Source organism: Falco punctatus, assembly GCF_963210335.1.
Source record: "Falco punctatus genome assembly, chromosome: 7".
Taxonomy (NCBI): Eukaryota; Metazoa; Chordata; class Aves; order Falconiformes; family Falconidae; genus Falco; species Falco punctatus.
Genome location: NC_137587.1, coordinates 9,091,914 through 9,116,745, shown reverse-complemented (window position 1 = coordinate 9,116,745; position 24,832 = coordinate 9,091,914). Strand labels below are relative to the sequence as shown.

The 24,832-nt window shown below is 47.1% G+C and overlaps 1 protein-coding gene across 5 annotated transcripts in view; it reads left to right on the top strand.

Moving 5' to 3' along the window:
• FLVCR2 (FLVCR choline and putative heme transporter 2) overlaps positions 1-24,832 on the top strand; it is a 52,681-nt gene that overhangs the window by 16,351 nt on the left and 11,498 nt on the right. For all 5 annotated transcript variants that reach the window (XM_080395831.1, XM_080395829.1, XM_080395830.1 and 2 more), the window contains exons 2-9: positions 8,502-8,643; positions 9,861-10,001; positions 14,820-14,887; positions 15,657-15,760; positions 22,396-22,506; positions 23,139-23,244; positions 23,714-23,825; positions 24,284-24,339. In XM_080395831.1, the coding sequence (XP_080251957.1) occupies positions 8,502-8,643; positions 9,861-10,001; positions 14,820-14,887; positions 15,657-15,760; positions 22,396-22,506; positions 23,139-23,244; positions 23,714-23,825; positions 24,284-24,339 (840 nt within the window). The remainder of the gene's footprint in view (positions 1-8,501; positions 8,644-9,860; positions 10,002-14,819; positions 14,888-15,656; positions 15,761-22,395; positions 22,507-23,138; positions 23,245-23,713; positions 23,826-24,283; positions 24,340-24,832) is intronic.

Below are 24,832 nucleotides of genomic sequence, written 5' to 3'. Positions count from 1 at the left end.
TTACATCCCAACTGAGGATTCCAGCAGCAGCTGAGGTATCTGTCAGAGCTGAAACCCCTCCCTTCAGCTTTACTCTTTTATCTACTGCTGTTGTTTTGCTGCGTTGCGTTTTTTTCCCAGTAAACTGGGGGAAGGTGCATTCAAGGCTGAGAGGCCCTGAATGACTTGCATGAAGAAGTAGTTTTCATCATATTAAGCAGTATGAGATGATGTCACAGAAGCAGAAGTGTGTTGAGGAAGGGAGTTGGCCTTGCTTCCAGAAGAGCTTTAATTGTGCAAGTGCAGTTTGAAAAAATACATTATCTCCCACATCAGTGGGAGAGTAAAAAAGAGCCTAAGCCCTATCTTATCTTGTCACAAGGCCTGGATTACAATTTTTCCTTTCACAACTTGGGTCCTTTCTGCTTCTTAAAACACTGCAAGAAAGGTGACTAAACTGGTTCCCAAACATTTAGGTATGTTGACTTTCTGACTATTTGGATTTCACAGGTTCTTTTAGTTTTGCTGTCAGTGGTATGGAAGAAGCATGTCCTGGACAGCAATCCATACAAAAATACGCTGGGTAGGAACTGTCAGCTTCTACTTTACACAGCTCTTCATCTGAGTATTTTCAATTCTACTGTAGCATTTTATATAGAAAGGCAGCTGGGACCTGTGCTGATAGCAAAGGACTGGGAAGCTGATGATAGGAGTCAAGGTGTGAGAAGGGGGTGGCTGTCTGCTTTCTGCAGATTGCGATACATGAATTGTAGGGTCAGAAAGTTTAGCTGCTCCTGTAAAAACGTCATGGTTATAGCGTGGGAGGCACCTACAGTTAGAAAAGGAGGGCGCACCACAGGGCAGAGCTTTGTCCTGCAGACAAGAGTAGAGGAAGAGGCTGTGTTGCCCAGGGCTTTGGAATAGGTACCTCCTCAGAGGGGTTCCCTGAGTGAATGGAAATCCAGGTCTGCTGCATTTAATTATGCTGGCAGAACTGTCGGACAGGCATCTGGCACGGGTCCCGTGTGTTTTGACCTTGGTTCAGAGTTCCCCTCTCATACATGTAACAGCAATGCAGTGAGGAGAGCCCTTCTGTTCCCCTTCATAAGGACTTTCTTACTCCAACAAGAGGTGCATTGTTCAGATCGAGCAAACTCTGCAGCTTCCCTCTCCTCCCACCTGTCAGATGTATCCTTTTGCCGCTACCAGTTATGTTCTGCATCTTTGCACTGGTTTGCGTTACAGGGTAGCTGGTGTGGGCTTTGTGACACCCTGATCTAGTCTCAGCTGTTACTGAACAGCACAGACGTTGCTGTACTTGGCTTGTGCATTTTGTCTGTAAGATTTTTGGAGAGACAAACTATTGAGGTAGTGGTGATCGGAGATGGAGGTTTCTAGAAGGACAGCAGTTGCAGTGTGCAGGCTCCTACTCTTCACTGAGAACCTTATCTTCCCTGGTGATAATATTGTCGGGTCAGTTCTCATCGTTCATTCGGGGAATCTCAACAGGATTTGTTTCTAAGCTCTTTGTATCTGAAGCCACTTATCTTAGAACCAAGTATAATTAAAAAAATACAAAACAAAACCCCAAACCACTTTTACTGTTGTGTCTGGAGAACAACAACTTGAAAATGTGAAGCCCTGTAGACTTAGATGTATCTGTCAGAAAACACGGACATCAGTGTGTACAGCAGGACCGACTTGTTAAAATGATGATGTCAGTCATTTTCTTCCAAAGCATGGTAGTCCCTCTGGTTTTCTAGAGCATTCTTCATCTCTGTGTTCCTTGGTTGATGTGGGTGTTGAGGATTAGAGGTAGCATTGTGCGTTCTGTAAGTAAATGGTTCAAGACTGGTATTGCATCTCTCCAGCAGTTACATGAATCTTTCTGCTCCCCTGCTTTTGGAGGCAGTGGAGGAGGCTCTGTTAGAAATGGAGGGGTGGCCCTGGAGGGAAATGGTTGGTGTGACCCTCAGAAGACTTCTGGCAGTGGCACTGTGTCTGTGGCTCAGTGTAGGGCTGCCAGGAGGGAAGCGTTGTTTTTTTATTCATGCTTTAAAACATTGAATTTGGTGGAGTTTCACAAATGTCCTTCAAAGAGAGGTCTGCAGTGGGTACTTTAGATTCTTCTATTTCTGTTCTCCAGGCTCATCTGGGGTGGTGGTGGTGTGTGTGAAAGATTTAATTCTCAGGTCAAAATGAGTGTTAAAAGACGCTCTTCTGGGAGTGGAAAGGTAGAGGAACTCCAATGGTGTGTTGACAAAAGCAATGGGCTCTCTTTGCTGGGAGCAGGTGAAAAGTGCTCAGGGAAGGACAGTTAAGAGTGTGTCCTCTTAACTCTCTGAAGTCTTGGCTTGGGAACTTGCTGAGATTGTGTTGAAATCATAGTGTCTGAAAAGCCTGTTGCATGGTGTTTATCGATGCGTAAACGTCAATATTTTGATTGCTATAGTTCCTGTCCATTTGGCCAAACTAGCATGCTGCTGGCCCCAGGGTTTCCTGGCACTCGTGCCTGCACCGGGCCTCTTGGAACTTCGCATCACATTTCCCTTCCTCCCTCCTGATTTCAGTATTTGTAACAGCAGAGTTAGCCGTTTGGTGTGTTTGTGAGCGAGCAGCATGGGGTTTCTGTTGAGTTGTTCTGTTTTACTCCTGGAGGAATACCCTCTGGTCCTGACGCCTCATAGATGAAATCAGTTGAAATAAATTGATTAAGATCTTCCACTGATAGCACTTCAGATTTTTGCCATGCGAAGAGATTCTGTTGATGCAGAAATCTCCCATAAATATCGTGTCATGAACACGGGTGCAAGACTTCATATAGTTCTCCCTTTTTCTTGAATGTTCTCCTTCCACAGTGATCATCTTTTGGCCCTACAGACTTTCTGGCAGGCTTCCTGATTTTGCTGTGTTTTGACTTAGTTTGTAAAGTTGTTCCCCTGCCTTTTTTTGCCTAATAATGGTTTTACTTTAGTCTGGTCCAGCTTGCTCTCTTTTTTTCTTTGCTTCAAGGAATAATGCCTGGGTTTTGAACTGGATGGTGGTTGGTGTTTTTATTTTGGTTTGTTTGTTTTTTGTTGGGGTTTTTTTTTTTTTTTTGTGTGTTGGTTGTTTTTTTTCTCCCAGCTGTGGTTCCTTTAGTCTGTTCTAAAATCTTTTGCTAATATTCTCTAGGCTTACACTGAGCCTCTGATGCAGTGTCTTTACAGTCTTAATGGCGCTTGCAAGCATTTAATTTCTTTGGCTTTTTTTTTTTTTTGTTTAATAATTTCATTTTAACAAGCTTTTTCCCTTTCAGGCAGCTCCCTCTTGCGAGTTAAATACTGCCATAGTGCTTTGGAGGGTGTGTTTTTTTGTTGCTGCTGCAAGGAAGCTGAATTTGAGTGCAGTGCAGAACTGTTCTGTAATATTGATTGTGGTCACACTGTGCTGTTCTAGGTCTAAATCACAAATTGTGCTGCCTCTTATAGGTTATCCTCAGAAAAGAGTATTTATGGAATCAAAAAATGCAGTGTCTGCATCATCCCTGTCGCTTAGCCTGCAAGGGCATTGTCGAAATTTCTCACTGTAGTATTTTTCTGCCTTTGCAGTACCTCTCTCTTTCTATCTTTTAACACTTTAATTGACCTTCTGGGTTTGGTGGTCTCCTCTGTCAATATTTGTGCTTACTTATGGATTTTTATAGGGCTTCTGTATTCCTGTTGCTGACTCTTAGCTTTCTTTGAGGTGGAGACCCACTCCTCCATCGATCATTCATTTACTATTTTTATGCTGATACTGCACCGATTATCTTCCTGCAGCAGACTCTTCGTATTCAAACAGCTAAACTTAAATTAGACATCCCATTTTCCATTTCAAGATTTCAGGTATGTTTATACCATCTTATTAGCCACTTGCTCTTGGTTTTGTTGCCTGTTCCTGTATACGCTTGAATCTTGAATATGGTGGTGTTGTTGGGATTGGTCCTTGACAAAATTCAGGTAGGAAATGCACTCCTTCAATTCTTTATCAGCCTTTAAAGAATAAGGTATCTGAACAGTGCACTCTGCTGTAGTTGTTGACTTCCCTGGTATTATGTTTAAAAATTACCCCAAAGTCACCTTGAAATAAAGTGCTAGCAGCCTGGCTCCTGAGGACAGATTCTTGGACATCAAGACAGTGTTGTGTGTTTTAGGTGTAGGGATGCTGAATGATGTGCTAAATTTTGGGAACTAGAGCTTGTCTATATAGGTCTTGGAAACCTTTCTGCCTGTACAAAAGTTGGAGATGCTAATTTGTATGCTGGTGAGAGGGACTGCACCCTGAACTGTAATGACTGATGGATGGTCTCTGTGAGGAAGGTAGCACACACTGTTACAGCACCAACCTTGTTTTCACGTTGCTATGTTTTCCTAGCCATGATGTGATAGGTATGAAGGGAGACAAGTTATTTTTCCCTTGCTAAGGCATCTTTAAATTTTCTGGTTAACTGGTTACAGTGCTGTCTGTTTGGCTGATGGTGATGTGGGTACTGGCCTGCTGAGAACCAGGCTAAAGATCTCCTTGGGAAAGGTAAAGTACCCGCTGTATAATACACATTGTGTTGTTGAGAGCTTGGCTTCGTTGCTAAAAATGGTATGAATAATCAATCCAGGGTCTGTGATTATCCTCCAGGAAATCTTCAGTTTTAGTCAAGTCGAGGGGCCTCATTTTCATAGGATGAATAACATTAGTTGCTCTGAAATACAAAATGTAGCTCCTTATTGCTATGACTGCTGGGGTTTTTTTCCCCTCTATCACCTAGTCCTTCTCAAGGGTTTAACAAACTCCTGATGGATAAAAGTGATTCCTTTTTTGGGAGGGGAAAGGAGAGTACAAAACATTGATTTATGGTTAGAGAAATAGTTCAGATCTTCTGAAAAGACAACAGCAGTTTCCAAGAAGGCTTGAGTAAGTTAGTGTCCTGTTGGGTAAGTGATGACTATGTGACTTCCCAGTAAAGGATTTCTGAACAATTTGCAAAACAGATTCTCAATGCCCTCTCTGCTAGGTACATCAAGGGAATCCTTACTTTGGTCCTGGAGAAACTTAAATAAAGCCTGAATCTCTCCTTTCTTATTCTTGTTTCACTATGGTTCAGCACCTTGTGGAATTAGCATGTGATTGCAGAGTGCAGGAAGCCAAGAAGCACCTAGGACAGGAATCCTGCCCAGTTCTTCCAAGAATGAAATGCTGGTAAGACAAAGGAGCAATTTCCAGGGAGGTATGTATTTATAGACCTTATTTGGTGAAAGGTGGAGGTGCATGTGTGAGACCTGGTATGTAAGACCCAGTAGGACTCTTCCCTTGAATGGAAAGGAGCAATGCTGAGAGTCTTTCCCTTGACCTTTGGGAATGATAAGGAGATAGGAGTGAAGCCCACTGTGGCTGTGTCCTGGGCTAAGCAGGCATGCCAGAGCCACAGGCTTGCACTTTGGTGACAAGCAGGGCAAAACAAACATGCTGCAGAGACAAACCGGCTTCCACCCTCTAGGGGTGATCTCTCTGAGCATCTGTTTGGTGCAGTTGCCTTTTCTGTGCAGCTGCAGGCTTCTTTCCCTTGGGCAGAGGAGGAGGAGGCATGCAATTTAATGAAGGTAAGGGCTTGAAGCCTCTAAGCTAGCTGATAGTTGTGCTTATTGGTAGTCAGTGAACCTCAGAGATCAGTGGGCAGTGCAGAGGAGGAGAGCAGACGTGACTCACTGTGACAAGAGGCTGGGGATAGGCCACATCTGCACAAAGTTGAGCTCTGGCAAGTTTAGTCCTGTGTCAGAGGCTGCCTGTGCTGTGTGGGTGTTAGGAAGGTTCAGCCTTCTAATGGTCTCTTAAATTTCCTCCTAAGCTCTTTCAGTCCCTGACTTGCTATCTGGGACAGCACAACTTATGTCTGTCTTCAGTCCATATAACCAACCCCTGAATGTTCTCATTCCTGACAGTGCCCTGAACTAGTGGTGCACACCTGTGATCTCTTGGTGACTCTTCCCACCGGCTCCCTCTGATGTCCCAGCACCAAGAATGGACTCGGCACAGATGCCTGTTGCTGATCCGGACCCAGGCTGTTCCAGGTCCCAGTGGAGGGCACTGTTTGACACAGAAGTTTGGCCAGACGTGGTTGAAAATGACTTGTTCATAAGCTAAATAGGGTGTCTGAGTCTAGCAGATAGCTCTGTTTGAAACATAAGCGTTCTTCCTGCCTCAAAAATCCACCAGCTGGATGCATAAGGGAGGGAATTTGTGGAGAGTTTTCCAGGGCTGATTTTTATCTACCAGGTATGGTACCTGAAATGTATTTGTTCTGAAATGTATTTGATCTTGATCCTGGCCAGTGAGTAGACCTTCCAAAATAAGTCCATCGGCATCCCAGAAACATGGAGGAGATATGACAGAGAAAGCATGCAGAAAGCACAAGGAGTTTTTGCTGGAAAGCAGCCCAGGCAACGTGTCTGCACTTGTGCCTGGGTTACAGGGCTCCTGGGTCGTTCCACTCTGTATGCTGGCATGCTTGGCTGTGGTTCATGGGCAGCATGCTCCTTGCCTTTCTTAGTCTTTGCTTTCCGTACCTGTAGAGTAATAGACCCTTTCCAGGGACTACGAAGACATCAAGCACTGCAGAATCCTTCTGTAGGGCAGCAGCTGGTTAGTGGTGCTGTCGTGCTGCTGTTCAGTCCTCACTGAGGCATAAACAGTATCCTCTCCAGTCCATTATCTTGGGACAACAGGTCGTGGTGGTGCTAATTGATTCCTATTGATCTAATGTTTCTTACATGGAAGTAGTAAATGCAGTGGGCTTAATTTGACTATATCCTCAGTTCCATGTTTTGCATTCTCCTACCACCTCTCTGAGTGTGATGAGGGCAGCGGATCTATAGAGGCTCTATTGGTGTAGCATGAATAACTACTGTGGGTGGGATTTTTCTATGCTGCTAGACTGTACTGGTTCAGTTAGCACTGTTCTGGTACTCTTCATGCTTTTCTGTCTCCAGGCAAATGGTACAGTCTGCAAAAGAGATTGGAAATCTCCTTTTCAGGCAAGGATGAAAATGGCTGCATGGCCATCTGGCATCTCTCTTGGGTGCTTTCTCAGTCCTTCCATCTATTGGAGGCTCTTGTGTGTGCCTTGTCACTGTCCACAACAGCGAACATAGACTTAAATCAGGAAATAGCAAAAATGAGGGTGTTGCGAAACAAAAAATTGCTTTTGCCCTGAACCGGGGTGAGTGTGCAGAGCATTAAGAGCAAGCAAGAGCTGAGCTTGAGCATGGCTTTTCTTCTGATACCTGAGAGGGCTGCAACTGCTGGGCAGGGCCAGGGAACAGGTAAATACACGGTGCTTGGGAACCAAATGATGATTAAAATGCAGCCACAAACAGTGAAACACAAAGCGGGGTGGAGGGAAGTGGTTTTTTTTTAGGCTCCCCTTGTGTTCAGATTATGCATGAATGTGCTGAGTGCACTTTGGGACTCACTTTATGAGGTGTGCTCATAAGCACCAAAGTAGCTATTTCTTACCTCTCCCATTTGAGGGTGGCATTGAAGGTCTGTGCCACTGTCAGTCCCATTTATCAGTGTGGCAAAATCTGTGCTGCTGCAGCTCCTTGTCACTATCCTAGAGAAATAGCTGTGGAGTTAAAAGCCTTAATGTCCTCACTAAAGTGTCAGCTGCCACTGCAGGGGCTCCCCAGCTGGACGTGTGGGGCTCTTAGCACAGTGGAGGCCAGAGCTGCAGGGGTTTCATTGTGCAGCCCTTCAGATCAAGCATTTTATCCGGGTGCAGTTGCCAAGCCCCATTACACAATCTTCATGTTTAGGGTACGTGCCGTCGTGCTTCCTTTGCTCTCAACCTTGATGTTTTTCTAGGTTCACCTATTGGTCACAGGGTGAGCCTTGTCTTGGGAGGGGGCTCATTAAGAAACAGCGTCATAGAGTGGCTGAACCAGATTAATATCTCCCTCGTTAGGAGTGAGCAGGTTTCTGTCTCCGCCATTGCGCTTGTCTGGCTGGAAAATAAATTTGTTCAACTCATTAACCCAGCAAAGAATCGTGGTGAGTTTTGATGGTCTTGTTTTCTGCCGTTTTTGATGAGCAAAATTGGATTACCAGTTGATCAGGCCAGCACCAGAGCAGGTGCAAGGTAGAGTGGGATGTGTGTATGGACAGGAACATACATGTGTGTGGGAGGAGAGGGGAAGCAAGTCCTTCATCTTGGTGGAGGCAGGTATTCATTCTGCTCAATTCCATTGTAATATGAACGAATATCCTGACAGTTGCCTTGAATATCCTGACAGTTGCAAGTGCAAGGGGGTGCTTCTTTTGATGTAATTGCAATGGGTAGCTGGCTTTTATCTCTCAGTTGTTGGGTGGTAAAGAAGACTTTCAACTTGGTTGTGAAATTGGATTACTCTCAGTTGAGACCTTACTGGGCATCAGGGGGCTGGGCTGTGGGGTGGTGGCAGTGTTGTGGTTCCATGCCACACCTCTTCATGTCCTCTTTCTCTCCTGCTCAGCTCGGCATTGCTGTGGGCTTTCTAGTCCCTCCAGTTCTGGTTCCCAATGTGGAGGATGTGGAGAAGCTGGCCTACCACATCAGCATCATGTTCTTCATGACCGCAGGTGTGGCCACAGCCCTATTCATCCTGGTCATTATAGGTAAGGAGGTGGGAGCATGCACGTGGAACCACGTGGGACTGGGAAAATCAGCCTCTGTGTGTGAGGGGCCTGTGTCCTAGGAAATGGGCTGGGGAGGTCACCTGGGGATGTGTCCTAGCATGCAGCTGACAGGGTCATGCAATATCATTTATTGCTGCTTCAAGCCTTTGATGAACAGCAAATGCAGAAGGGAGTGCAAGAGATTGTGAGTGAGCCTGCCAAAGTGTTCATTTCATCCTTTACCTGCATAATAAAACACTGGTGTGAATATGGCCTTTAAAAGCCAACAGAAATTTTCAAAGGTTCACAGTCCTCTTGCCTGCAAACAGGGTGCTGGGCTTTGGGTTATGTCTTGGATCTGACTAACTCTTAAGGGCAGGGAGAAATGGGCAGGTTATATGGCATCACAGAAACAAGCTGTTCCCAGGAGAAAAAAAAGGTTACCAGTTATAATGGGAGAGAAGGAAGCATTAAGAGCAGTAGCCGGACACCAGAGGTACAGTTCCTCTGCTTAACACATGAAGTGGAAGCCAGATCTTTAACATGAAATGCTGGCATGCTCACTGGAGAGCTGAGCTTGTCTGTTGAACTTGTGTAATTTTTTTTTTTAATAGGCACATCTTGGCAGCTTGTTCATGTTGCCTGGTGGCTGAATCAGATGTAGACTTTAAAGAATCTGGGACAGGGAATAGACAAGTTACAGAAGTGGCTGTCTAGCACCTGATACAGCAGTATCGCCTTTGACTGGGATTTCTGCATGCCACTTTAATGCTGCTTAGGGACAGCAGATGGCTTGGCCAGCCTAAGAACTGCCAGGCCTGAAATAAAACCTGGCATAGGTCATGGCTCCCTAGGCACTGGGCACTGCAGGGCACCAGGCCATGTTCACCAGCTGGATTTTCCCACTCCGCTTTTGCATTTGTAACTCCACACAACATTTTGGCAGCAACTTTGTTGCTGCCAGACACTGTCTACACAAAAAGCTAATTGAAGGCAAGTGTTTCCCCAGCAGCAGGAGTTATTTTTGGAGAGACCCCATTCCTTCCTGTTTGTGGACAAGTTCATGCATGGAGACCAAAACTTAAGGGTGACGGTGTGTTTTGTAGACTTGGTTTTACTAGCCCCTCTGCCATCCCTCAAATGGCTCTACCCGCAGTGTGTGCTCAGGCTCCCTGATTGCACTGCTACAAACAGGTGTGCTTTGTGTCTGGTTTCAGTCTTCAAGGAGAAACCCCCACACCCTCCGAGCCGAACTCAGGCCTTGATCCAGTCAAGACCAACAGAGGAGTATTCCTACGTGCAATCAATCCTCCGTCTGCTCCGCAATGCCAACTTTTTGCTGCTTATGGTCACTTACGGTAAGGTCCGGCCTTTCTTGTGTGCAGTTATCACCACTTAGACATGCTTAGCTTCTCCCTCCTTCTCTGTCCTCTGCTGGGAAGGTAGCTGGCCTGAGTTTTTTTTAGGGGAGCGTAAGGATAACTGTGCTACCACACATACCAGGAGTCTTTCTAGCCCAGTAATCTCCAGCAGCGGTTACAGGAAAATGCCTGGGGAAGAACAAAAGCAAGGCAAGTACACGGAGGACAATATGCTCCCACTACTGTTCTCCCAGTCTTAGACTGTTCTCTGCTTAGGGAAATCCCCTTAGCCTGTTGTCTTTTTTTTTTCCTGGTCACTTAGTTGCTTGCAATCAATTAACCTAAGCGCTTACCTAAGATATATGGAGCTGTGTCTGAGTGCAAGTCACAGCAATGAGTAAAAGTCACTTCCCAAGGCAAGGGTATGGCTGCCAAGGATCCCGGTGGAGGTCATGTGGAGCATGCAGATGTGCAGACTGCATCAGCTTCCTTGGAAGTCTCTATGAAGCAAATGGAAGGAAGGATTGGAGGACATCTTCTTTTGCCAGCTGTCCTTGCACACTGGGTTTGTTGCTTACCGCTCTTCGGCAGTCTTGGTCTGTTTCTCTGAGGGCAGTGCAATGTGTTAAATCTGTTCCTGAGGCTGAATTGTCATATGGAAAAGTGTTTTTTCTGTTCAATAGAAAGGCCATCATGACTATGCTTGCCTGCATAATAGGATATACTGTAGCCAGCTAGCCTGCAGGGACTTCTGTCCTCACTTCCAGCCAGCTTGCTGTGGAAGCTCCTCAGGGGCAAAGTTAAATAGTGTGGGAAGTTCTGCCAGCAGTTGTGCCTAAAGGACCTGGTGGATGAGTAGCCAGGGTGGAAAGTGAGATGGTGGCTTTGTACCTGCTGAGTGTGCTAATGGTCTTTGGAGTTGCTGAAATCTCTGCTCCCTTCTCAGTGCAGTAGTCTTCTGGAAATGCCCCTCTCAGATGGCCCTTAAGCTCTGTTGGTTTGCATTGCAGCTGCTGTTTTTGGGTTTTTTTGGTTTTTTTCCAGGGGGTTTGATATTAGGTGATCTTTGAAGTCCCTTCCAACCCAAAACATTCTATGATTCTATGATAATACATGATGTCCTCTTAGAAGATGGAGATAGAAAAAACTGTCAGGCAGACTATGTCTGGAAGTTGGATTGTGTCATCTACTTAGTTCACACTTAACCTTCAGGGAAAATAAAGAAGAAAGCATTTGTTCCAATAAATCTGAACAAGCCCTAGAGCAGAGAGGAGGGCTCTGAGTACGAAGAGGATGTTTAGAATCTGACATCTCTGGGATAATCCCTTTCTGATGGTCACACACAGTGTGGAAAGGCTGTTCAGTGGCTCACAATTCAGTCTGTCTTCCTGATGGTCTGTGCATTTATTCTGTTCCTCTCTGTGTGAGCTTCAAGTCAATCTCCAGCTTGATTTGCAGTGGTGACTGTTACTCAGAGAGGGAACTATGCTGTGAAACTTTTTTTTTTTTTTTAAAAAAAACTAGTCTGGCTTTAAAATGGGGAAAGATTTTCCTACTCAAGTCAAAAGCTATGTTGGCCAAGATGTAAGACATCTGCAGCCACATGAGTGTAACTGAGTCATCCTCCCTAGCTAACACAGAGATACCTGCAGCCTCTCTTAGCTTTTGTATTAGCATATGTGTGTCAGGGGAGAGAGGGGGAAGCCTGCTGCTTGTTCATCTCGCCTGGCTGTAGAAAGAATGGGGGTCCTTACATGATGCCAGATCAGAACAAGTCTGCAGACTCTGAGGTCTTGATATTACCAGCAGCTGCCAACTCCTTTCCTGCGGTAAGACTTGCAGTGCTGGAAAAATCGGTGGCGCTGCAGCTATGTTAGTGTTAGTGAACTGTTTGTCAGGAAAACCCTCAGACAGCCTTTTCCCAAAGGCTGCAGACGCTTCCATAAAGCTGAGGCATAACATGGAATGGGCAATAAGAAATTCTGAGTTTATTGGGTTGGGCTCTACACTGGAGAGCATGTTGCTACTGGGAGGCAGTAGCCAGGAAAAGGGTGGGAAAGGCTGCTAAAGTGGGAGTGATGAGACAGCCCCAAAGAATCATCATTTGGAAAGATGATGGTGCAGTGAGGAGGAGGCAGAGCAGTGAGATCTGCATAAGGAACCATTGTGCAGGAGGACGATGAAGGTGAAGAAGAGGAAGACCAATAGTCTGGCATGCAGGCAATGAGCTGTTTAGCTATAGAAGACTTGGGTTCTACTCTGAGGCTTAATAAGGGCTCCTTTTGGAGCTGTAGGCAATAAACTTTCCCTTTCTGGCCTCTGTGAAATAGAGGAGACACTGTGAGGTCTCAAGAATGTTCTTCTACAGCACGTTACAAGCAAACCATGGTAACTAGCTAATGAATCAGGTGGGGCTGGACCTTCGGATGTCCTGCTCCCAGCTAATAGTACTGGTTTTCCTCAGCTGCATGGGCAATGGGCACTGCCCCACTGGAAGCAACTATTGCCTGTTTTACGGGCATTGAAACAGCTGTAATTCACAGAGAAACTTCACTGCAACTGTGACATGTGAAATGCCTACAGCTTTTGCCAGCCCTCACAAATGCAAATTCGGCACATTGTCTTGATTCTTAGAATATTTTGCCTGACTCTGGTGCCAAGTGTTGCTGCCAACTCTGCATCGCTTTCTGCCCAGCTTGGGAGCAGGGGCCCTTCTCTCTCTTGGAAATCGTGTGCATCAGAGAGCTGCTGTGAAGCTGGCGTACTGACAGTATCAGCTACCAGAGCAGCGTCTGGCTGTCCTCACAAGGCTGCTGTCCTCTTGGCTTGGCAAGAAGTAGAGGTACACAAATGACTGGTCTGTGTTTATTCTCAGCTTTGAAGTGAAGCAGTAGTGGGTAGAGGGATGGTGCTGATCTGCCACACTCCCATGTCCTGGCACTGCAGTTTGTGGTGTCTCCTAGTGAGCAAGGTGCTCCAGAGGTGGAGATAGGATGAAGCTGAGTTAGGCTCTTGTGGGCTGTTTTGCCATAGCCAAGTGTCGCAAAGAGCCAGCTTTCAAGACTGGAGGGTGCCCTCTTGCTGTGGGCTCTCCAGTTGCTCTCCTCTCTCTCTGGCTGCTGCCCCTGCTGGGTTTCCAGCCTTTTTGAGTAACTTTTGGAAAGTATTAGGTGGATTCCTCCTGCCTAAAGAACGTGTTGCTCTGCTTACTAGCCTCTCCTGTAACCTGACACATGCTTTTGAAGCAGGGAATGTTGTCACAGGCAATTGTGATCCCCTTGTTTGGGATCGCTTGCATAAGATTCTTCATCTGTTCTCTGTGCCATGAAGCTGTGGAATGAGCTCTGCTTAATGTTGTCAGAGATGGCATGTGAAGGAAGTGTGATACCCCCTGCTGCCAATCTTGAGGCTCCTCAGAGTGCTTCGTGAGCTATGTAGGGCAATGCGTATCCAGTGTCGCATTGGAGGAGTGGGCTAGGTGCAGGATCGCCGAGTACTTCAGGGTTAGGGGAGCTCCGGGTTTTGTTCTTTTGTCAAAGCTGTGCCTGCTACACTGCACTTCTGTATCCTGTATTGTGATGTTTCTGCTTTTAGCTGAGGCTGAAAGAAGAAAAGTAGGAACTGGGAACCTGACGTGTATCATTCTGTCAGGATTACAGGCATCTGTGCCAGAGTTTTTCAAACCCATGCCTCCTTATGGAGCCTGTAGATGTATGAACTGCAGTGGTGAAATCTGTGTCCCCATCCCTTCCCCCCATCAGGATCACCGAAGCCTTGAAGAGAAACTAACTGCAAATGTAAATGACTTTCTGAGAAGAAAGTTGCTTTGACTGTTACAGACCTCATCCACCTGGGGAAGGTTTCTCAGTATCGCCCAAGGTGAGAGTGTAGCCGTTGCAGTACTGCTGGTCCAGTGCCCATGTGGATGTTCTTGTTGACTATAAGCAAAGCTTTTGGGTTTTGTGCGCTTTGGGAAGGCGTTTAACTCAACCAGAGTTGCACGTAAGCTGGAGCAGAGTGTCTGAATGGGACTTGACCAGTATCACCCCAACGGTTTCCATTCTCACCTTGGGTGATACTGAGAAACCTTCACCAGGTGGCTGATGCCTCTAACAGTTAATCTAACTTCCCTTTCAGAAAGACAATTACTTTCACAGTTGGGTTTGTTTCTTTTTTTTTCAGGCTTCAGTGATATCTTTTAAAATGCAAGACTTTTCCCATGCAGACACACACACCAGGTGTCTTGGGGAAGTGCTGTCTGTGCTTCATCATCAGCCCTGCTCCTGCTTGCCTTCTGGTGTTTCTTGGCTTGGAGAGGATGTTTTTTACTGGCTCTCAGCAGGGAAAGCGCTATCGGGCTCTTCTCTGGGGAAGAAACCACACAGGTCAATGGCACTGGTGTTAATTGAATCCCAGGTCCTTATTAATGTGTGATGCTGAGGCAGGTGCTTTTCTAGTATTTTACCTTGGCTGGGGTGGTAAGAGGTGGATTTGGCTGTGAGGGAGGGTTGAGACCCTATGAAGGACTTGTGAGACCTTTCAGTACCAGAAACGCGCACAGCCCTTTCGCTGCTAAGGTAAGAACCATCTTGAAATGGCAGGGTGCTTCCTCCTGCATGCGGAGATCTGGCTGACCTTGATCTGCATTTCTTTCAGTAACCTGTGTCTAGCCAGTCTGGCTGGCTCTCCTGAGACTTGGCAGCCTTGTTACAGATCACTGCTCCCAAATCTATCTCTCTCTGCATTTCTAGCCTTTCACTATCCAGCAGGAGAGTAGCAGGCTCTGAATGTACTGCATTTTTATCCCCCTCTCAGGTCTGAATACAGGTTGCTTCTACGCCTTGTCCACTCTGCTGAACAGCATGGTGATCTATCACTACCCAGTAAGTGTATCCAACCCTCATGGCTCTCTGATACTTGCTGTTGTCCAGCACTGGTTGCCAAAGGGAAGTCTGTGAGAAATGCAATGTCATAGCACTTCTGGCTGGTGCTGGCACAAGTTGGCTGGCTGGCAGAAGAGTGTTCGTTCCTTTTAGTTCTTTACACCACCCCATGCAAAAGCTGGTAAGCTCTAGCAGACACAGCTCCTTTACACCCTAAATGACAGCATTTTCTTCCTTCACCCTGTTCCTGATAGTGATTTCTGCTGGGACATCTGTACCAGGAGGCTGCCCACACTTGTGCTCTGGTGGCAGAAGGATCGGGTGCCTCGGAAACTGAGCTACTGTAGAGCTTACTGCTGGGGCTGTGTGCCAGAGAGCTCCTTTCCGTGCTGCCTTATTGTGGATCCTAATATTTCTGGGTTGAACTGGCTCAAATCCTAACACCAGACAGCAAGCTTCATAGACACTCTCAGAGGAGTCAGCACAAACCCTGTCTGTGCTGGCCAGTGCTCTCCTTTTTTTCTGGGTTGACTCAGAGAGAAGTGTCAAACCACTTTTCTTCATGGGCCAGAATAGGATGCTGCATTGGCTCATAGCGGGCCCAAAAGTGTTCTTGCAAAGGCTAGTTCTGGTTAGCGTGTTACCAGCAGAAGAGGCGTATGGACACTAACCTTGGTGTCTTTTCCTCTCTGGGTTCTCTGCACTTTGCTTCTTGTTGGTTGTGACTTGGCTCCTGCATTTGTGTGAGTGTGTGTGTGTCTCGCCACAGGGGGAGGAGGTGAATGCTGGCAGGATTGGACTCACCATTATACTGTCGGGGATGGTTGGGGCTCTGATCTCCGGCATCTGGTTGGACAGAACCAAAACCTACAAGTAAGTCCCTTGTTTGCCTCTGTGTCCCTAGTGACTGTGCTCTTCCCCCATACTGTGCAGGGAGTAACCCTGTGCAGTTGCAAGTCGGCAGTCCAGGGACTGAATCATTGGGAGGGTTTGTGGGGGGAAAAAAAATACTGTTTTTCAAAATCCATTTAGTCTAAAGTGAAATTTGGAAGTGTGTGTTAGTCTGCACTGGGCCCATAGAAGATCTGGTTCTAGAGGCCCCGGGGGAGGATGAGGTGGCCCAGCAGCTGCTTAATCAGGGATGAGAGAGTTCTTGGCACAAGCAGAATCAAGACTGTACCAGACCATTTCTCAGCCCTTACAAATCAGCTTCTGTGAATCTTTGTCCAGCTTAATGAAAGGCACATTGAATCCAGTGCCCAGAGGCATTGTGTGAGGGCGCGTTGCTGTATTTAGGGCAGGCATAAGGAGTATTGGGGTTGTAAGTGGATGATTCCGAGTTTACTGCCTGATGGGTTGGGGAGACAGATCTGGCCAGCATGTTCTGCCACCTGCAAAGGGACAGCTAAGAATCTTTGGGTGCCCTGCAACTCCCAGTCCTCAGGAACTCAAACCTCACTGTCACACCTCTGCAGGGTGTCCCAGGGGATGAGGGGATGGAGAACACCTCTTCTGTCTTATGTTGGGGTCCATGTAATCAGCTTTTCAGTTGCCCCGCTGGCTTTGGGAACTGTGCTACAACCTGTTGTCTGATCAGGTTGGGTGAGAGGGAGCTTTACTGGTGGTGAGCTGAGGCAATTTGGAGTTCTTTTCTTTGCGACAGCTTTTCACCTTGGGGAGTCCCACTGCCATTATTCTACCTGGTACCTTGGGCCAGAAAAGCATGTTCTCGTTGCGGGCAGCTTGGATGAATCTGGCTAGCTGTGGGCTTCCAGCTTCTGAAGCGTCCCTAGCTGTCAAGTACAGGGATCAAAAATGGAGAGGAAATGGGCTTCTCTAACACGAAAGAATGGCAGCTGAGGACTCCTGGGGGCGCTGGAAAGAAGAGCAGATGACTAATACAGAGACTGGCAGGTCGCATGTTACTGTTTCTAGATTGTTGTGTACCACTGAGTAGTTCTCATTTGGCAGTCCTGGGAGATGGAAACACAGCTGTTATGAACTGCACTAGCTAACTGTGCAATCTAATTGGTGTCTCTTTCCAGCCTGGGGGCTAGTGGTAAGGTAGCCTCAACTGGCCCTGCTAGGGCAGATGGTCTTCTTGATTCTCCCTGAGTGGATCTAGGTTGCAGCACGATGGCTGAATAGCTTTCTGTGGCTCACCAGGCAGAACTGGGACTTAAAATTTAGCATAATGGGAGAGGGGAAAAGTATAAATCCTGCATTTGTTCCCCAGGCTGAGTGCAGAAAAATAGGATTATGCCAGCCATGGAATTTATCCTACAGACCCCAGGGGCTATCTGGGGATAGATTTAGCCCTAGCTGAGGAAAAACACTGCTAAGAATTTGTTCTCTGTTGCAGCCCACAAAGTGGATTTCTGTGGAACTAGCAAAATTTTTCCGAGTGCCACAGAGTCTTTATTTAGCTCCATTTAAAAGTCTATTTTAAAAAAACTGTCAAGATGCCAGATGTTCTAGGTAGGTACCCTCCCCCTTCCCTCCGCTGCTCAGATAGTGTCAAGAACGAAATCATAAGCACATGAAAATCAGGAAGGAAAGATGTCAAGTCCTTTTTTTAGTCAGCTTGGAGAGAGAGAGGGAAGCAAATGAATGGGATCCAGCTGTGACTGAGGGAAGCAGGGGGAGGTTAATAACAGAAGGAATTGCAGAGTTCTGTATGTGTGTTTGATCTTTACTGTCCCATCAGCAGTTCCTTGAAAGGGTGAGGCTGTGCTAAGTCAGGCTTTCCCCATCTGTCATGCTCAGGCACCAAGTGGCCTTGCATTCTTGCTTTTATTTGGCAGGCAAGTCCCTGCAGCAGCCCCTGTGCTGTTTTTATTTTTGGAATTATCAGGCACAGATTTGGCCTGTACAAATATGCGATATATGTTGTGATGAGCGAGCGGTCCCTGAACTGGAGCTGCCTCTGGTGGGACGGTTTGTTGAGAACAGCCCACCTCTTTGAGAGAACATGTTTTGACATCAAGTTAAACGGGGCTTCACGTACATCCTTCGAGTTCCTGGCTCATAGGAGAGATGTGACAGCTGTAGACAGCTGACTGTTTTGGTATTTGTAGGGGAGTCTGGCTCAGAATCAGGGGTTTGGGGACTGGATTAATCAGCACTTCACTTTGGTCACATTTTGCTTTTAAGGGCGGTGTTTACATGGCCTCGAGTCCAGCTGGTTCCAGGCAGCACTTCCACTGTCATTGCTGTATCTGTAAGGCAAGATGTCAGAAATAACCGTCCCTCTCCATTGATTCAGCAGAGAACCACCAGTGGTGTTTTAGACTTAGGTCTGTACAGGCCCAAAGCGCATTAAAATTTGGGCGAGGGAGGAAAGACTTGGATGTTGGAGAATGGGGCACTTGTGTCTCTTCCACTGGAAGGCGAATGCTCTATCAGCCTACCTGGCCTGCTGTTCGGGTCATCTTGTAGCCCTTTTCCAGGTTAGTACTTGTGTGGTGGATATGCCTTCACCCTGCCCTGCTGTATGTTTTCTGTAAATAACTTATCAAGGCTGTCCTTTTTTGTGACCTTCATGCAGGAAGAGAGTGGCATAACACTGAGTGCCAAAGGACGATGGGGTGGTGAAAACCAAACCAGCTCCCTTCAGTTCTTCCCTTCTCCAGCATCTGACACCTCAATGTCTTCAGCAGTGAGATCCTTCTGGGAGTATAGGGACAAGGTTCAGGGTCTTGCTCAGTCTGGTATGTGCCGTCCTCATGGCAAAGCCTGTGGAGGCCGTCTGTCATCCCAGTCCATGCAGCAGAGCGCTCTGGAGCTGCACACAACATCCCCGTGAGCAGCTAAAGCCGTGGCACTTGGCTGTGGCCTACCCCCTACCCCTTGTTCATTTGTTGCTTCAGATGTTGCTTGACTAGTGTTTTTGCAGTGCCAGTCCCCTGTGAGTCTGGTCCTGTGCCTTTGGCTTTCTTTGTCCAAGTGACCTTGTGAGACACTCCTGGGCTGGGCCATGCCCGTTCCTCACCCTAGAGCTTCCTCTGGAGTTGGCTGAACAGCAGTTGTACTCTCCATTTCAGTCCTGTTCCCTGCTGGTGCTGACCCTGGCTGGTTTTTTTCCCTAAGGTCTCTCTTTTCTCACAGCCCTTTGTGTGAACTATTTAATCCGCCCCTTCAGGAGCGTAGGGAATGTGGCTGGGAGGGCAGATGAGTGTCGGGGCAGCTTAGGTTCACCTAAGTGACAAGCGTGTCGGCTCCTTCGCCGATCTCCCTCTGGCTCTGCTGCAGAGACTTACTTGGCAGCTGGTGCCTTCTTACCACTGCTTCTGCACTGATGCTCTGGGCTTCCTTCCCACACAACACGAGGGTGGGTTGACCCTCGTTGTCCTAAGGTGATGTAGCTTCAGCCTGCACTCACTGCACTAATGAGCCTACGAAGGAGACGGGTGGTACCTGTTCCAGGCGAGGATAATTATCAGTCCCTGGAGGGCCGTCATGGGAACAGGTTGCTAAAAACACTAGAACGCTGTGCACATGTCCTCTGTGAATCTGCTTCTCCTCTTTTGTGTTTATATGTCTCCTGTAAGATTTATGGCTATGATAAGAGGCTTATCAAGCAGAACTGTGCATTCTTCCAGTCCATTTGCCCCGAGGGCCATGGAGCATTCTTCTTGTCCTCTAGTGAACATGGTGACAAAAGCCACTTCCTGAAAAACTGGTGGTTTTCTGAGAAACTGGTGACACTGCCTTAATGTCTTTCCCCAGGGATTTCCTTGTTTCCCTGTGCACCAGTGCCTACCTGTGTCCCAGTTAAACCCTTTTCAAAATTTTGGGTCTTGCTTGGACTGCTGGACACTAAATTTCTATTTTTCTGTTGTCAGCTTGGCAGAGCAGGGTTTTGCTAAGGTCTGGTTTAGCAGAAGCCTCCTTGTGTGCTTGAGGCTGTTTCCTGCAGCAGGAGTTGCATTCAGGGCTGTCTGTTCAGTCCCGTGGAGAGCAGGTAGCTGCTCAGCCTGTGGCTTCAGGGTGCTTCCTGATGTGTGAGTTCCACAGCACACAAGTCTGCTGTCTGGTTCTTTCGCAAGGCTCTGTTGATTTGTTTTGTCCTGCTGGATCCTAATGATTTGGGGAGGTCAGTGAGGAAAGCTTGTAGCCTCCTAGAGCCAGCTAATGTGCGGTAGATGAGGTGCCCACGGCAAGACCAAATGTTATTTTGTCTCCCACTTAGTTCTGCGGTTCCAATAACACCTTCAAGAGCTGCCTGCTTCTACGAGCCTGCTTGCTCTAGTTCTCAGTGGGGGACTGCATGTTCTGGGAACTCCTTTCTTGCAGCTTGACTAATGACATGGCATCAATGTGAAGCAAATTCCTGACCGCATCTGGCCACGAGCAGCTGCTGGCAATGATAGAGTGAATCGGATATAAACTACTTGGAATATTTGAACCATAAGCCTAGCAAGCAGGGTGAGATTTTGTGGGACTATCCTTAGAGCTCTGCGCTGAGATCAAAACTGGCTATGGGGAGAAAAAATAATAAGCCCCTTCCATGTGCCAGGTGTCCCTGCTGACAGGGACTAAGCTTTTTAGGGCCACAGCCCCCTCCTGGAGGCCTGCACTGTTGTAGCACTGACTGCTGTGTAGTTTGGAGACTCCTGTTTTATGGATGGAGCACTCGGTTCAAACTTGGTCTGTGCAGCCCACAGGGAGCTGTAATTCTGGCCTTGAGCCCCTTACCTAGTCAGCAGTTTTCCTCCACAGCTACTTGTTAAGAGATGGGAGACATAAGAACTCATCAGAGATATCTGAGGAACCTGTATTGAGCAGAAAAAGGCTTTTACCTGCTTCTCTTTCTGGGGCTGCTCCTTAACTCCTCTGTCAGTCTTTCATCTCTTCTTCTGCAGCCTCCAGGCTGCGTGTTGGCCACGTAGCAGCTCTAGAATGGGTTATAGCAGAAATAAAAGCCTCTCTATGCTGCCTTCACAGATGACTTTTTTCCTCCATGAAAGCATTGGAAAGAACACATTCTAGAAATAACAGTATTGGAGGTTAAGGAATTTGCCTACCACTTTATTACAAAACAAAATTAGTTGTTACAGCAAAATGTTGTTTAGCCTTTCAGTACCTTAAATGTGTCTGGTGAACCTTTGCAAGCATGGATCGATAGTTGAAGTCTGAAATTAGCTGCTAAGCCTGTATTTGAGTAAGACTTGACATATGAGCATGAGCCTCGCTGACCTCATTGCAGCAGTGAGGGAGGACAGAACCTTAGCTGGAACATTCTGGTTTTATCTGTAGTATTTTGGTGTACTGGAGACATTTTATTACACAATATAAAACTAGCTGCTTGTTTGGGGTTGGATTTTTGACAGTGGCCACTTGCATTAAAAAGGAGGAAACAAAGTTAAAAGTTTGAGGTCTAGCTGCTTTAGTAGCATTCTAGGAACTGATACGCAACACATTCTTTAATGGATTAAGATTAATACGGTAGAAAGTACACAAATAGCTTGTGGTTATACATTTAACTTCTTCCTAAAAGATGATGGCCAAAGTTTTGTCAGCTCTGGTAACTGTTCTGCTTTTTAGATCCTGGTGGAATTTCAGTCAGGTAAAGTGTTTACCTTTTCCTTCCTTCCTATGTGGCAAGGGTTCTCTTGGCATCTACTCAGGGATGACAACTGCTAACTTTTCAGTTCTGGTAATGTTGGCCTGGGCTGCTGCATGTGTTGCACAGTACTGAGCTGACTGACGTTCCTTACTGTGGCCAGACTGCAGGTCTGTTTGTTCCCAGGATTTGCCTGGCATGATTTCTGGGCATGGGATTTCTTTGTCCCCTCTGCCCAGAGACAAGAGCTTGTGGCTCAGCTCCTGTTGGCCATGGAACTGGCACTAGCCCTGCTCAATGCTCCTGTGGCTTGGGTGTGAGGCTGTGAGAGCAACATGGCTTGCAAATCACCTCTCTAAGTACAGAAGGCAGTTTAAACACAGAAAGGAGCAGCAATGAAAGGTGTTTTGGATAGCACTGAAACACTGGCACTTCTTCCCTTTGCTTTCCTGCTTGGAAGTGCTCAATCCCCTTGGCTCCTGCTTGTAAGTAAGTGTGTTCAACTGGTTATAGTACAGAGTGCCCAAGAAAGATTAGTGATCTCTTTATTTGGCTCTTGTTCTCCCCCTCAAGAGGTATGTACGGTATGTGACCAGGGACATGCAGCCCATGGTAGGATCTCAGCTTCTTGGCTGCCTCATAGGTGCCTCCTTATAGATGTGATGCCCTGACCCCACAGGGAGCAAAGCCCCCGGTCATGAGGTAGGGATGTTAAAACTCCTAGGTCCTGTTCCTGCTTCTCCTGCTGCCCTGCTGTGTGTGCAGGCCTTTCTGTGCTCTCTGTCAGTCCAGTTCCTCTGTCTGGGGTAAGGGTGTCAGAGCACTGTGCCGCTTTTTTTGATTTTTATTTTTCTTTAAACCATGTGCTGCAAACTATACCAAGATTTGTGGGCAAAAAGGAGGACTGGATTAAATAAAACCCTGACTCTGCTTTTCCTTGCAGACAGACAACGCTAGTTGTCTATATCATGTCTTTCATGGGAATGATAGCCTACACCTTCACTCTGAGCTTAGGACACCTCTGGGTGGTCTTTGTGACTGCAGGCATACTGGGGTAAGTTCACATGCAGGCTGCTTTCCTCTACACGCGAGCTGCTAGGGGGTGAGCAGGGAGGCAGAGGTCATGGTGCAGGAAGGATTGGGGAGAGCTGTAACCTGTGTGTGGCTCCTGCATGGTTTAAGGACAAATTGACCTGCTCTTCCCATCTCCCTCTTGTGTTTCATTAGTCAGGGACATTAGTATGGCCCTGCTCAGCTGCGGCTGCCCTAAATGTTCCAGGTAATCAAGTGAAAGCATTTGGGAAGGCAAGCGGTATCAAAGCCCCAGAGATGACCAATGGGCAGGAGTAAAAAGCATGTGGGCCTGGGTGGCTGTTTGACCATGCTGGGGCTGATGCCCCTTAGAGTTACTTGTGGAAGATGCTGCTTTTAATGCCTTGTTCTTGCAGCAATCAGCAGCTCCCTGCTGGCCTGCCTCTGTGCCTTGAGGCTGTGGGCAAAAGTATTTCTGGGTAGGAGGAGGTGCCATGGTGAGGGAGTCGGACCACTGCCCAGATTATGACAATGCTAGGGGACACATCCTGTGCAGTCAGTGAAGCATCCCAAAAAGGATATGGGCTATACTGTGCCTCTTCAGTCTTCCTTCAGACAGTTGCTGAGTCTTCCTTTCTCTGTGTTTCTTTACAGGTTTTTCATGACAGGATACCTTCCCCTGGGCTTTGAGTTTGCTGCAGAGTTGACATACCCAGAATCGGAAGGAACATCATCAGGGCTCCTTAATGTCTCAGCACAGGTAGGTGTTTTCCCTTTGCTTGCCTCTTTATGATTTAATCTCTCTGCCTATAGTTCCCAGGCTTGACTCCTATGTCTTGTGCATGACTATTGTAATGTACTGCAGGTCTATGCACCCCGGGACCTGGCTTTTTGAATGATGTTCCTCATGGCATTTCTCTACTGGCACCCATTCAGTTTCTGTTTAGGAAAATCTATCGGGATGCTAGTCATCCTTGCCTTTTCCAACGTTGCTCCTAACACTCTGGGACCTGGCTTTTCTCCACTGAGAGATGGGATTCCAGCCTTAAGGGTCATGTGTCTTCCTATCAGCTGCAAGGAGGTGCCTCTGGATGTGGTTATAACCACCCTTTAGCCTCGCTAGGCCAACTGCTTAGCCTGCCTGTATGCTCTGATACTTTGGTAAAGCTGGGAAGTTGTTCAGGCTGCTTTATAATAACAGTACAGCTTGACATTGCCTTTGTTTGTAGATTTTTGGTATTGCCTTCACCATTGGCCAAGGGCAAATCATGGATCACTTTGGGCCGAGTGAAGGAAACATCCTTCTTTGTTCTTTCCTGTTCCTGGGGACCATTATGACAGGTAATTAAAATTTTCAATTTATTCAAAAATCAACAAATTAAATTGTTCCTCTGCTGTGACTCTTCCCTTTGGGTTTGGCATATGAATTGGAGGTCTTTTTGTGCATAGTGGTACCTGCAGGAGAGGGCAGGACCCACACAGCAGTCCCATAGCAATGCTGCTGTGCTTCTTCAAGCATCTAGTCTGTGTTACAAAGAACATGCAACACTTCTTGCTCTGGCTGCTGGCCGAGGTCTCAAAGACACACCTTCTACATGCTGGAGGTATATAAGGAGTCTGTCCTGCCTGTTTCAGAAGTGCTGTCTGCCTCATCCAGGAGAGTGGTTTCCCTTGCTCACCACAATGTGTTCCTACCTCCTCTGGGGCTTCTGCTGCCCCTTTGAGTCCTGGTAAAATTGATTTGGGCTCTGCACTGTGACTTAACTGCCTTCACATATCTGTTCCTCCCTCTGTCCCAGCATTCATTAAGGCTGATCTCCGAAGACAGCAGGCCAATTTGGATAATGAACAGACGGTGAGTAAACCCTGCCTTGAATCCCTGCCGTGCCCCTGATATTAGCTCAGGACAACACCCAGCCTCTCTCCTTTCTAGGAACAGGGCTGGCCCTTTCCGTTACGATTGCAGCTGTGACTCTCTTATCCCACTACTTCTTGCCCAGCCTGTGGGGAAGCTCCTTGTTGGCATTTCAGACAGGTGGCTGTAATCCCAGCTCTGCCAGCCACCAGGGCCTTTGTTTGCTTTCTGTTAACGTCATGCAGAATCTGTAAGCTCTGGTCCTTTGGGAGTCCGCAGGGCTTCACACATCTTTGTCTTGACTAGGGACAGATGTAGGGCAGTGCTGTGCTTGCTTCTCTCCCCTGATAATGCACTGAGCCCTCCAGTGCTTTGCCCTTGTTTAGAGCTGGGTAACTATTCTTCCAGGCCCCTAGGGAGGTGGGTTGTTCCTCTTATTCCCTGTCCTCAGCCGCCAAGTGGGGTTCAGTGTATGGACCTGGAGGAAGCTAGG